Source organism: Mesocricetus auratus, unplaced genomic scaffold, assembly GCF_017639785.1.
Source record: "Mesocricetus auratus isolate SY011 unplaced genomic scaffold, BCM_Maur_2.0 Super-Scaffold_100029, whole genome shotgun sequence".
Lineage (NCBI taxonomy): Eukaryota > Metazoa > Chordata > Mammalia > Rodentia > Cricetidae > Mesocricetus > Mesocricetus auratus.
In genome coordinates this window covers 17,137,906-17,152,623 of record NW_024429210.1, presented here as the reverse complement: position 1 = coordinate 17,152,623, position 14,718 = coordinate 17,137,906, and the positions used below count along the sequence as shown (strand labels likewise).

Sequence of the window (14,718 nt, the reverse complement as noted above, 5' to 3'; positions counted from 1 at the left end):
CTTTCACAAATTGTCTTATTGTCTCGCTCCATTTCAAAGATATTCTCTAACCTCTACTTTTTTACTACTGACTACCTGTTATGAGATATTATTCAAAGGGAGTTGGAATCAAACATAGATTCATTCCAGATAGGAACTGACAATAGACCAAATTAGGGATTCTACTGTCCCACTTGGTAGACCAATAAGTTGTGTTGGGGTTACTTAGAAGAATATGGGTAGGCTTCTGGGGGCGTGCTTCCGCGGTCGCTACTGAGTTCCAGTCGTTTCCCTTCAGGGTCGGGCTGCTGAGAGCGACAGGATGAAGGCGAAGGCCACCGTGCCGGTGTTCCAACCTGAGCCTGCCAAGAAGCTCGCTCAGAAGAAAGCCAGGAAGAGGTCCAAGAAGAGCAAAGCACAGGGAGGAAGTGTGGCCCCGGGAAGCCTCCTGGACGCTGTCTCAGGCCGACTGCCAAAGGCCCCAGAGAACTTTTCTCAAAACTGGAAGACGCTCCTAGAGCTGCTGAAACAGAAGTCACAAGCCCCAGAAAAACTATTTGTCTCTCAGATGGATGGCAACAGGCATCCCCAAATAATCCAGCAGAACAAAAAAGAGACCTCAGATAAATCAAAGGGAGATGGGAAGAGGACAGAAAAAGACCAGACCATCCGGGGTTCTGTTATGGCTCTGCCTAAGAAGGACAGGAAGAGACCTGGACCTCCCACAAATTCCTCTGGAACAGAACAGAAGAATGGTGCCAAGAAGAGGACATACAGTGACATCTCTTCTCATCAGGGGGACATCAAGCATAAGTGGAAAGCTAAGGAGGCAGCTGTTGTCTTGAATCAGTCCTCACCTACTGAGGAAGACATTTGGTTTGATGATGTGGATCCAGATGATATTGAGGCTGCCATAGGCCCAGAGGCAGCCATGCTGGTACGGAAGCGGCAAGGTCAGAAGAGCAAGAAAGCCATCTCCCTGGAGAAGGAACAGGCCTTTAGCGGCCTGACAAAAGCCTTGGCCCTGGATTGTGAGATGGTAGGCGTGGGTCCCAATGGGGAAGAGAGCATCTCAGCCTGTGTGTCCATCGTGAACCAGTATGGGAAATGTATTTATGACAAGTACATCAAGCCAACTGAGCCGGTGACAGACTACAGGACAGCAGTCAGTGGGATGAGAACCTGAAGCAGGGAGAAGAATTTGAAGTGGTGAAGAAGGAAGTGGCAGAAATGTTGAAGGGCAGAATCCTGGTTGGACATGCGCTGCACAATGATTTAAAGGTTCTGTTCCTTGATCATCCAAAGAAGAAAATCAGGGACACCCAGAAATTCAAACCTTTCAGGAGTCAAGTAAGGAGTGGAAGGCCATCTCTGAAACAACTTTCTGAGAAAATTCTGGGGATCAGGGTCCAGCAGGCAGAGCATTGTTCGGTCCAGGATGCCCAGGCAGTGATGAGGCTTTACATCATGGCAAAACCGGAGTGGGAGAGCATTACTGCAGACCAGCGCCCCCAAGCCGCCGCCACCCCAAACTGCTGCAGCCAGTACGCTTAGCTTCAACCTACTGCTGTCACCACCCTTCCATCCTTTAGTGACTCCTCAATCCAGCAGCAGTTGGGATGGCACCACAGAGGCCCATCAGGTCTCTGCACAGCAGGGACTCACTCTGGTGAGCATTTTCAGAGCCATGGCTGCAAGGGTGTGTCATGTGAGCTGCTGGAACTTCTTCCTCCTGAACTCTGCTCCCAGGACCTGGTCCTGCAGCTGTGTGTCGAGGTAAACTAGTCAGATACCAGGACAGAAGTCAGGGGTGTGATGCAGGTTCAGAGGAAGGAGAACATTGGAATGAATGAGTGTGCTGCAGTGTCTGTTTGCTGACCTCCTGTACTTAACAATGAACAATGAACATAGCTGGATTCAGCCAGGGCACTCAGTGTGGGTAAGGGATAAGCACTGCTGCACCTAAGGGTCCAGGCTAAGGGCCTTACATCTGCTGCAAGCCAATCTGTCCAGTACAGCAGCTGCCAATGAGGACTTTCTTAAAGCTGCTGCACTAGGGCTACTTTCTCACTCCTATGACGGTTGGTTGGCCCAGAGTCATCTAAAATGCCAAACATCCAGTACAGTGTTCTCCACACAGTCCTTGGAGTGAGACTTGGGACACAGATACACCTGGAGGTATAAGATCCTATTGCCTGGGGCACTGTGAACAAAAAGGCAGTCTGCCTTCTGTCTGCTAGCAACAAGTGCGGAGTGACCAGTTAACTTCATGGACCTACCTGACAACTCTTATGGAGCTGGGTGTGACTCAGCACTCGTCCATTATGTGTAAGACCCTGGGTCCCATTCCCAGCACTTGTCAAAAATAAATGGATGGATAAATGAAAAAAAAAGAATATGGGTAACAGGTTGCTTACAGATGCAAAAATTACTCAAAGGCAGCCACATAAGCAAAATCCTTCCAAGCCTGAATGATACTTCTAGAAGCTAGAAACACAAAGCACACTATACAACTTGTTGATAACTCAACAAATTGGAGAGTGTGGTTTCTCCTTCAGTCAGTTGGTCTGAACCTCTTAGTTTAGTTTGTCTGAGCTCTGTTTCTTCCATGCACCTGGGCTTCTCTGAGAGTGATTCTCAACAACCCTTACTACTTATTTATGATCAAGGAAGGAGTACCTAGTGAATCTGGTCAGTTTTGGGGGCCTCCTGAAACCTTTGAGTTGTCTACCCCCTGGGCTAATTGAGTTTCCCTGTAGGATGGACTGTTCCACCTCCCCTTATAACATCTAGCCATAAAACATCTTACTTCCTATCACCTTTAATATCCTGTGTCATGAAGACTTCCTTCCAAAATGGATGGTAAAAGGAAAAGTATCTACTCAGAACTCCTGTCCTAAAGGGAAATCATAACACAACAGAACAAGGTCTGAAATTCTTATAAAGTAAAGCCTCCAATGTCAATTGTTTCCTCACTACAGGATTATATGACTTCTTTCACTGCTTTAAGCCATCAACATGAGTAAACCTGGTTATGGTAGGCATACATTTTATGAACCTGCAATCCATTGGAAGGTAGATAATTTCCTTTTCCACAGAAACTTATTACTCTCTATGTCCTTATTTGGCACCACTTGTAGGCATTAAGAACTAAAGGATGTGTCCAGATGAGAACATCATGAAGTAAAGGCATCTACTGTAATGAAATCATTACCTCATTTCCAAGCAACAGGAAGTTGTCAAGACAAATGGAGATGTGTAAGACTCTAAGGTGAGTTTTCCAGCCAGGCAGGTCCCACTACACGTTTCAGTCCTAAAGAAACACACGGGCGCTCTATTAGTTATAAAATGTTGGCCAGTGACTAGTCTTTCTTATTGTCTAGCTCTGTCTTAGTTGTGAGGCCATCTCTATTAATCTAAGTATTTCTAAATGGCCTTATCTTACCAGAGGAAGAGTCCAGACCTGTTACTCCTTTCAGATCCTACATGATGATTGACTCTCTGCCTATACTTCCCATAATCCTTCTTGTCTCCTATTTCCACCTATCATGCTGTCATAGTGACCACAGTGTTTTATTCATCAATCAATAAGATAAACATATACAGAAGACAATTCCCCATCAAATGCTTGACAGGATGAGCATTCTCAATATTTTCCATTCAAACATGCTCATTCTCACATTTAGAAAACTCCACAGTTTTACTTAGAGATCCACCAAAGATGTGTACTTGTGTTCTTGGTAATAATGCCACCTTTCCCTTTATCTTACCAGTGTTTTTCAGAGCAATCTTATGAGAACTTCCAGGAGTTCTAGATATTCTAAAGTATGCTAAGAGGATTGTGCCCTAGAACTCCTCTTTTTGCAAGTCCTTATGCCTGAAATTAGTACACAAGAAAGTAGTTCATCAAAGAATCAACTAGAGCAGCTGCTTAAGGAGTGAGAGTAGACAAGGTTCAACAATCAGACTATTTTTATTCTCTCTTGACTATATAAAATGGCAACTGTAAAGTATTTTTTCCTTCAGGTGTGAATACTATTGATTCTAAAATTCCCTTGATTATTTTTTTTGATCCTTGTAATTAGTGATGGCTAGTTCCTGCATTTTGTGGTCTCTCCTTTGCTCATATTTTATCAGATTTATTGGTGGGCATACCATGTAACTGAACTCCTCAGTTCAGTGGGCATACTTCTCTAAGGAAGCCCTGTACTCATTTGTACTCAGAGTTAAGGTGAGTTTCCTCATAGCCAAAATTGAAGTTTGTGTGTAAGTAATTATTTACATTGTTTTTATTAACTCCATCCAAAGTGTTCCCATATTGCAACTATCTCTGCACAAACATAATCTTCAGTTGTTTTTTAATATTTACAATTTGGCTAGAAAAGTCTAATTATTTTCTAACTATAGGACATTTTATTTGTTTTAACTATTATAAATAACTTCCTTGCACACACTTTAATTCAAAGTGCTTTAGTTTAAAGGAACTTATCCATGTTAGATGTAAATTGCCAAAGCAGAGACAGCTAAACACTTTAAAGCTTTTGATTGTCAAATTGTTATTCAAAACTCTTTGTGATTATTAATCTCCTAACCCTGGAGTAAAGTACCCATTTCAGCTGCCTCTAACTCACAGCTATTAATGCATGGGTGGGAGAGGGCATGCCCATGTCATGGACTTCTGAATTAGATTCTGTTGCTCTGATGTTTTTTTTTTAATCTAATAGTATTGAATAGTCTCCACATAGGAAATCCCTTATATATTCCTTTACTAAATAATTCTTGTAAAATGCTTATCTCAGTGTACTTTTGTTTATCTTGTGTTAACCTGTTGTTTTCTCACATCTTGTGGAAAGATTAAACAAAATAAGTTTAACAATTTAAAACCTTGGAACTTCTGGATATATGTAATGAGATATTCAGATCTTTGTTTTAATGTTTCTGATTCATATCACATTTAGTTCTATATAGGTCAGAGATTATGTGTTTAAACAAAATACCTGTTGATGAAATGTGGAATAATTTTTGGAAAAATTATTTATTTTTGACTATAATTGCACCATTGCCCCTTCCTTTTAATCCCTTCCAGTTTCCCATACAACCCTGCTTGCTCTCAAATTCAAGACCTCTTTTGTCATTAAGTCTTTTCATATACATATAGACACACACACACACAAACACACACGTTCCAAAACACAACCTACTCTGCTGGTATAAGGCTACCTGTTTGTTTGCAGAACTGATTATTTGGTGTTGCATAAAAAATTGGTGTGATCTTCCCTGGGAAAGGATATTTATCTCATTCTGAGAATTCTTTAGTTACCTGTAGTTCTTTGAATAGGGTTGAGCCTTGTGGTATTTTGGGACAGGTTTATTTTCCCCCTCAATGAAATACGTTACAACACAAACAAAGCATTTGGCTCAATTTTATGATAAATATACTCAAGGGTTTTACCTGATATATTTTCTTAGTCTGTCAATGTGATGTTCTACAATTAGCATTGTATGTTGTACTAATCAGCTTATGTGCAAAGAATTACTTGGCTTATATGCAAGGAAAGGAAATTATAAAAAAACCTTTTTATTTTTGTTCCCATTCTGAAAGTTTTCAATAGAGGAGTCTAAAATGGCTGAGAGGCACTTGAGAAAGTGCTCAACATCCTTAGCCATCCAGGAAATCCAAATCAAAACAACTCTGAGATACCATCTCACTCCTGTCAGAATGGCTAAAATCAAAAGCACCAATGACAATTTATGCTGGAGAGGATGTGGTGAAAGGGGGACACTCCTCCATTGCTGGTGGGAGTGCCAACTGGTTCAGCCACTTTGGAAATCAGTATGGAGATTCCTCAGAAAAATGGGAATAAACCTACCACAAGACCCAGCAACTCCACTCTTAGGCATATATCCAAAAGATGCCCATTCATACAACAAAGAAGTCTGTTCCACTATGTTCATAGCAGCTTTATTTGTAATAGCCAGAACTTGGAAGCAACCTAGATGTCCCTCACCCGAAGAGTGGATAGAGAAAATGTGGTACATCTACACAATGGAGTACTATTCAGCAGAAAAAAATAACGGAATCATGAGATTCGCAGGCAAATGGATGACACTCGAAGAAACCACCTGAGTGAGGTAACCCAGTCACAAAAAGAGAAACATGGCATGTACTCTCTCATATATGGATTTTAGACATAGATCTGGGGAGTGCCAGCCTACAATCCTATGGCCAGAGAGTCTGGGAAACAGAAACTTCATTTAGTGGCTGATCGAATAAGAGGCAGACTCCCTTGGTTAAGTACTGAGCTGAACTCAAGAAAGCCAGTAACAGAGAGGGAGGACTGATGATCAAAGGGATTAAGACTGGGCTGGTTTAACCCCCCAGAAACAGCTGACCAGACAAAGGTTAACTCTTGAATCCTAGGCATCAGCCTGGGAATCCAGCATGGGACTGATCAAGACCTCCTGAATCTGGGTGTCAGTGAGGAGGCCTAGGGAATCTATTGAGCCTTGGGCAGCAGATCAGTACCCATCCCAAGTATACACACGGACTTTGGACTCCCATAGAACAATGTGAGGTGCACTCTCACCCTGAACTCTTGGGGAAGGGTCTAGGCCCTGCCCTATATGAAATGACAGACTATGGACACCCCCGTGGAGGGCCTCACCCTCCCTGGGGGAATGAGGAGTTAATAGAGGGGGGAGTTGGGGGGAGGGCACGGGAGGAGGGGAGGGAATGGGAGAGGGACCTGGAACTGACTTTTGAAGCAACCTTGTTTCTTATCGAAATTTAAACTGGAAAATAAAATATTAAAAAAAAAGCAAGCTGAGGAGGAAAGAATTTATTTGACTTACACTTCCTTAACAGTGTCAAAGGAAGTCAGGACAAAAACTCACACAGGGCAGGAATTTGAAGCAGGAGCTGATGCAGAGGCTGTGGGAAAGTGTTGCTTATTCATATGCTTCTCATGGCTTGCTTAGTCTGCTTTCTTTTATTTCAGGAGAATTATTCTTTTTATTTTAAAAATTATTTTTCATTTTACATACCAACCTGAATCCGAGTTCCTCCTCCCCCATTATCCTGCCTCCACCTCCTCCACCCTTGCCACTCCCAATTCACTTCTCTGGGTGGGTAAGGCCTTCCTTGGGAGACCAAGTTGGGGAAGGGCTGAAGGGATTGGGAGAGCAATGAAAGAGATGTCTTCTATGAATTTGAAAATTGTGATATTTATTCTTATGATTTATCCCATCTAGAATTTGTTTTCATTTATGGAGTCAGATGCAGAAAAATTAAAATTGTCAGTGCCTGCATTAAAAAAAAATTTAGTTAAGTGTATAAAGGGCCTGGGCAAGTGAGTACATGTGCTCTCAGAGAATAGAGGCTTAAAATTCCCTTAGAGCTGGAATTCCAAGCGGCTGTGTTGTGAATCAACCAGCATTGGTGCTGGAAGAGAAATAGAGTCCTTTGTGAAAGTAGTGAGAGCTCTTAACTGAGGCACCTCTCTGTCCCCTTTTAGAGGTATTTTTCTTATTCGTAGCCATAGTCCCTAAGGTATGGAGCCACATCCCTAGACAAATTCCTTCCTATCACATTTTATAATTCAAGGTCCATACACCATGCTCTATTCTGCTCAGCCTTTCACACTCAAACCGCACCATACACGCTTTGCTGCTTGAGATTTCCTCCAACAGAGCAGCTGTTCTTCACTCTTAAGTTTGGCCTCCCATAGAGACCAGCAAATAGACAAACTGGAGCAAATTGATTTTACCATTGGTTGGAAAAAGTCCTCTATTCTAATTCCCAATGGAAGTTTCATTTCCACCAGAAAACTCATCATTCGGGTCGTAATACCCCATATTCATTTCTCTAAGCATTCTAGTCTCCTAAGTCCATACTAGAACTGAAAGTTATTTTGGGATTGGGGACTTGGCTCAGTGGATAAAGTGCTTGCCATGCAATTGTTATGTCTAGATTTACGTAACCCCAGAACATAGAAAACTAGGCAGGTGTCATGTCTGGCAGGAATCACAACCCTAAGGAGGCATAGACAGGGGATTCCTGAAGCCAATTAGCTAAACTAGTTGTAATATACATACTTCAGGCTCAGTGAGAGACTATGCCTCAATAAATAAAATGAAAACTTACTGAGGGAAACACTAAGGCCAATTTTGGGCCTCCACATACATTCAGACACATGGGCTTGTGTACTCACAAATGTACACGGCTCCCCACACTATAACATTCATACACACACACATATATCACACACAAACACATTTATAAACTCTGGATGTTTTAGATCAGCTGACTCCATAATGACATGTGTTTCTGGCTAGGGTGACACTTTATGTCAACTGCATGGTAGAATTAACACATTACATCATGAGCCAAGGATTCTGTTACACAATCCTCTTTGAGGACACCTCTACTCTGACCTAAGAACCTCCTATAAGGCTCCATCTCCTGAATGTTTTATTGTCTATCAACAAGGTAACCCTGTAATTTGAGCCCTTAAAGTATGACCTTGGAGGAAATATTCATCTAAACCAGTTTGTCCTTATAAGTAACCCTTATGTATGCATTATACATAAATCTTCTATTATGTACACCAAATCACAGCAATATAACATATTTATAGTGATAATATCTATATAATGCTCAATAAATAGTTTTAATAGCTTGTGAAAACACTAATGTATTAGCAAAAGTATCAAATACTATTCATGTATCAACACTGTGTATATGCAAACCTGTGAATCAATTATATGCATACATAAACATATTGTCTATGTATCTATCTAATAAAGGCATTTATATTTCTATGTGTCACATTTATTTGTGTATGTTTATCAAAGCTTTCAATGTAAAACTACAAATTGCATCTTGTCTCCGAATTTTACAGAATTTCATTCAAAATTGGATTTTGGTTGTTGAATTGCATGGTTGATCATGTTGAAAAGTACAATAAATAGTGCTGAAGTATATTATCAACATTTCATCTTTTGAGGAGTTCCACTGTTGTTGAAGTGGATCATCAGAAGCTCAATTGGGCTCATGGTTTCATAAGGAGAGTCCACAATGGCATCGGAGGATGGCAGCAAGTGGTCATAGAACAAAGCTTAGATTCAACTATTCACACAAAGCAGCAAAAAACAACCAAAAGTGAAGCCATGCTGTAAGTGATTAAAGATCATCCCAACTTGGTTTTTTCTTCATCAAAGATTTACATTCTAAAAGTTCTATAATCTTCTCAATAACAAAACCAGCTGGGAACCAAATGAGTATATCCTTCGGGGATGTACTCATTCAAGCAACTACAAGTTATAACGGTAATATTAGTATGATTGTCTTCTATGAAGTAAATAAAAACTAACTACATTGCATAATTATAAAAGAAATTGAGTTAAAAAACAGAGTCACAGCTTTTAAGATAGGTTTATGGGAAGCTTAGAAAATTTCAATAATAGCAGATATTGTTGAATCCAAAATACAATTTTACATGTGCTTTAATAATGAGATTACAATTTGGTCAAGTATCCCGCTGAGCAGACAAACTGATATTTCCTTTCTAGACAACAGTTTGTGGTAACCATATGAAATGTTTCCAGATTCTATAATATAGGAGCTACTCAAATCTGTCTTCCTTTCTATTTGTGACTTGGGCTGACAAACCCTATCAACCATCATATAAGTAATTTAATAGGTCCTTGTTTGATATTAACACTCAAGCTATGAATGCTACAGCAGAGGCCTCGGACATTGTGAAGCAAACATAATTTCATCTTCAATTCTCTGTGTGAATTCTTGAACATCAAAAACTTACATCACAAAGCTTTAATGTTCTGAAAGTTATCACTGGTAACAAGTCACTGAATATAAAAATTAATGAATAGAATTAATATATATCATATAAAATAAATAAATAATATGCAAATATTTTAAATATTATTATAAAATGTTTACAAGGAATCTTTATCTAGATTAAAGTCCACCTAAGGGTTTCGAATTAATACAAAAGACTTTGGCAATGTACTTATATTTGGCTGAAACTATGTGGTATTATCTAAACTTAAGTTATTGTCTCAAAATGTGTTTTACATAGTTGGTGAAAATGCTGTTTAATAACTCTTACTACATAATTTAATAGTGACATATATGAAAATTAATTTCCCTTTAATTTTCCAGTGATGACAATATAGTATTTCTTACAATTTCACTTGTTTGGTTACAGTTATCCCAAAATATTTTATGTTGTTTGTGGCTATTGTGAAGAGTGGTGCTTCTCTGATTTCTTCCTCAGCCTATTTATTGTCTATAGATAGGAGGGCCACTGATTTTTTGAGTTAATCTTATATTCTGACACTTTGATTAATCTGTTTAACAGTTCTACGAGTACCCTGGTAGAATTTTTCGATCACTTATGCTGATTTTTTTCCTCATTAACAGAAGCTCTGGCCTGGGATATGATATTTGAAACCTATTTACTTCATTAGTAATTCACATTAATAACATATGAATTCCTTCTTAAGAATTCTTTTTTTTTTTTTTTTTGGTTTTTCGAGACAGGGTTTCTCTGTATTGTTTTGGAGGCTGTCCTGGAACTCACTCTGTAGACCAGGCTGGCCTCCAACTCACAGAGATCCGTCTGCCTCTGCCTCCTGAGTGCTGGAATTAAAGGCATGCGTCACCAAAGCCCGGCTTAAGAATTCTTGTAAAACAATAAGTTACATGATGTCTCATGGTTAGAATAAAGAAAAGAAAAATGTTTGAATTTCTAATGTGTAAATTAGAATTAAAAAAAAAAACAGTGGTCATAGAAACAATTTCTGACATTCTTATGTCTTTAGGCTGTAACTGAAGGGGAAACTATTGCTTCCTGTTCTAAAAGTTACACCAGTTCATTGGGGATTCCATAACCCTATTGTTAGACACTTTCTAAGTTTTGTGTCACCAATCAATGGTAGGGCAGAGGATGCAGGTTAAACAGTGTAGTGATTTGACTAGGGTGCTCAAAACCTGGTTAAACTCCTAAAGCCTAAAGCAAAACACCAAAGACAAAGAAACAAGCAATCCCTGGCCATATTCAAGTAAGCCATATATTTGAAAAGTGCGTTCCCTATGTTTTCATCTACTTAAACACATCATTTAAAGACTAAGTAGAAAATATGCAGAACTACACATATATTTAAGACTTAATAAAACTAAGAAATACTCTATTTGCATTGTTGGAAAATTGCAAGGGAAGTTAATTTTTATATGATATATCACTGGCTTGTTTTCTTCAACAAACACATGCATGACTTTTTAAGTAAATTGTTCTATTTTTGTTTTCTACCAAACCTTATGCAGAAGAAGTCTAATAGTCTGCTGTTAAAATATGGTGCTAAGTAAAGTTGTTTTCTCAGTTCTCTTACAGCTATGCACATTAAGGATTGAATCAAGCTCATACTGTTTCTTAAGTTGAAAATGAATGAGAAACCTTGAACAAAAGAAAATTTAAGGGTAATGGATTTTAGTAGTATTCATGTTTTAATAATAAGTGAAAAATGTATCTATGGTTCACATATTATTTGTCCATATTTAAATAAAATTTAGCACATGAAAACATTTCCACACATATCATTTAAAATAAATGTTCATAATACATATTTTCACATTGTTTTCAAATAATTTATATGTACAAGACAGTTAATAAGCTAAATAAATGACAGGACACTAAATTTCGTCCTTGAGTCTCATTAGTATCTGTATTTCAAGTTATCTGTAGTATAAAATTTAGTTTAGTCCTTTGTCATAGATGTGATTGACTATAATCATAAGGAAGTAGTGAATATTCTTAGAACAGTTCCTGAAAAATTAAAGGGAATTCTAGTAAAAGTATTTTGAATCTTCTAATTATTATAGAAAATAAATATGCAATCAGTTTATCTATGAGAAAAAAGGAGGGGTTTAACAAATATTACATTTATTTTTCCATTGAACTTATGACACTGTTGTTATTTGCAATTGGTAGGAACTTTATTTTAATATTTACTTTTAAAATGAGCCAGTGTGTTGTGTAAAATAATATACATGCTTTAAAGATCTTCAGTTTGACAGATATATGAGACTAAGATGACATGACTAAGTAGTTTATCCATGTTCTTTCTCCCTGCTGATAGACTCAATGCTCAAGCCTCTTATTTCAGAGTTGTGCATTCTCTTATGGGTCTTGAAGTAAATAAAACAGTATATGTCATGTTAATAAAGTTAGAGAAATTATCATACTTGTTCCCTGTAATTTTATTCATTTTTACCTTGCTTTGTCCACTGTTTTGCTAGTCACTGGTGTACTTTATATTTTAATTTTCTCCAGTGGCAAAAGAGAAATTAGAAATTAGACATTAAGTACTCTATATACCTTACCACATGTGCATCAGTCTTATAAATGTACCCTTTCAATACTCGTTTTAATTAAAGATATAACCTGTGTGTGATGAATTAGAATTTTATAAATATTCTAGATCATGTGATAGGCTGATTAAAGTGAATTACACCTAGCAAAAAACACAACACCCATGAGGAAAATATGCCCCCACTATAACAGCAGGTCTTAACATTCCAATATAGTTGAAGCACAAGAAAAAGTACTTAAAATAGTCTTCATGAATGTGATAGAGGTCCTTAATGAAGAAATTAATAAATCCCTTAAAGAAATCAATGAAAACACAAAGAAAACTGGAAAGAAATGAATAAAAACATCCAAGACTTGAAAATGGAAATAAAAGCAATAAAGAAAACTACAAGTGAGAAAAATTTGGAAATGAAACACTTAGAAACTAGAATAGGAACCACATAGGAAAGCTTCAACAACTGTATAAGTACAACATCTTAAGAATAAAAAGATATACACAGTATAACAAACAAAATCTTAAATTTGTATCAATATACAAAAATTCATATCTATACAAAATATTTAAGACTGAAAATGGTTGTTTAAAAGTAGACTCATCATTTCTATACTATAATCTCCCTTTTTTCCATTCAACATTTTTCCTGACCATGACAAATAACAACTTGTAACCAATACCCCCAAATAAGGACAACATCCATAGGCCATCAAGTGACCAAAAATCATCCTCCACTACTCTTGGGAAAGTATATGCCATGTTCTGTAGACTGCTTCAGGTTGTCTTGGGTGATGACATCTTTGGAGAACCCTGAGGAAAATACTATAATGGTCAAGCCTTATAAAAATGAGTCATAATATTTGTTGTTAAGTTTCTGCACAATGGGAAAGTAAAAGGCGTATTTGCAGTCCTTGATAAATAGTCTGAGTGGTGGTCCATCTCAGCCAGCAGCCTTGAAGTTGTTCTAGGTGCAGAACTCTGAGGAAGCTACAACTGAGGCACTATGAGAACCTGGACTCCCTGTTACAACCATTTTCATTGATTTCTGATCCCATTTCTCTGAAAACTCACAGACTTTCAAAGGTAACATACATATCTGCAGTAACAAAAGTATGATTTTTTGTTTTACATTTGAGCAGATAAAATATACATTACCTGTTTTGTTATTACTATATGTTTGATTCAGGGGGATCTCCCTGAATCAAACCTGATAGTCTTTAGCCTTGAACAAATCCATAGCCTTTCATTTTCTGTGGAAACAAAAGCATAACTTCTCCCCCAATGCAAAACATTTTTCATCCTGAAATTTTATTCTGAAGCCAAGACACTTCTAAAGTATAGAGGATTGTTTAATTCAGTAGTCCCTTCCACAAACCAGTCTTAGCAGCTTTTGTTCTCTGCTTATTAGTATTTAAAAATTTCAAATTAACCGACCAGCACATAATGTTCAAACTTCCTGTGTTACAGTGTTTTCTATCCTTACATGGCTTTGTTTTTATATTACTTTATTGTTTTATTAAAGGGTTTATTATTTTAAAATTATTTTTATGACTGTCCACATTTTTTGTCTTGACCTTGCTTTATTAGGTGCCTAAAACATTCTCTGATAGCATGAGTTAATCCTTAAACCCACCTTGCTGCTTAGCTCATGGTGCTCTGGTGGCTCAAGCCTGTAGGTAGTGGCCAGGAGATCAGTCTCTGCACAACACAGCCCACTTGAGAAGTCCCATCTAGCTCTGTGTTCATGTTTTTAGAACTTTTCTTTTTAAACTTTCTCATGTCTTATGTGGAAACAAGTGCCCTGCATTGGGCACCATATATAGGAAGGTTTTCTTTGGGCCTAGCTATTGGCTAGCATTTAGCTTTTAGTTAACTCAGTCATAGTGACACATCGTCACACAGTATAAATAAATATTCCCCAATAGAATATTACTCAACCATGAAAACAATGTCATGTTACCAAAAGAGAAACAATACCAACCCAGCCACAAACCTTTTCATCTACAGTGTTGTCCTGCTTGCATGGTATGCTGCAATTGTGACACAAAGTTTGTGGAAATAATCAGTATCTGATTCTACTTAAGGATCTCCCTGTGAGATGAAATTTATTTCTGACTTGTCTTGTGTGACCACGAACCAGAGAGCACATTGCCCAAAAAAGCTAGAGTAAAACCAAAATCTATTGCTATAAAAAGTGTAATCATAAAATGACTCCAAATGGTATTCTGTTAGACTCATAGATCAGCACTTTGTTCCTCCATCATCAGAGATTACTTTTTCCACAGATGGGAATAAATACAGAGACTCACATCTGGGCATTATATGGAGAATGAGATACCTTGGATCTCTCAG

The 14,718-nt window shown here is 38.0% G+C and overlaps 1 protein-coding gene across 1 annotated transcript; it reads left to right on the top strand.

The window, feature by feature from the left end:
- Positions 1-292: 292 nt before the first annotated feature.
- LOC101826090 (RNA exonuclease 4-like) lies at positions 293-1,533 on the top strand. The gene is given in 2 exon segments (XM_040733232.1): positions 293-1,151; positions 1,154-1,533. Coding segments are annotated over 2 exon segments (1,230 nt in total). The 5' UTR covers positions 293-301.
- Positions 1,534-14,718: the final 13,185 nt, after the last annotated feature.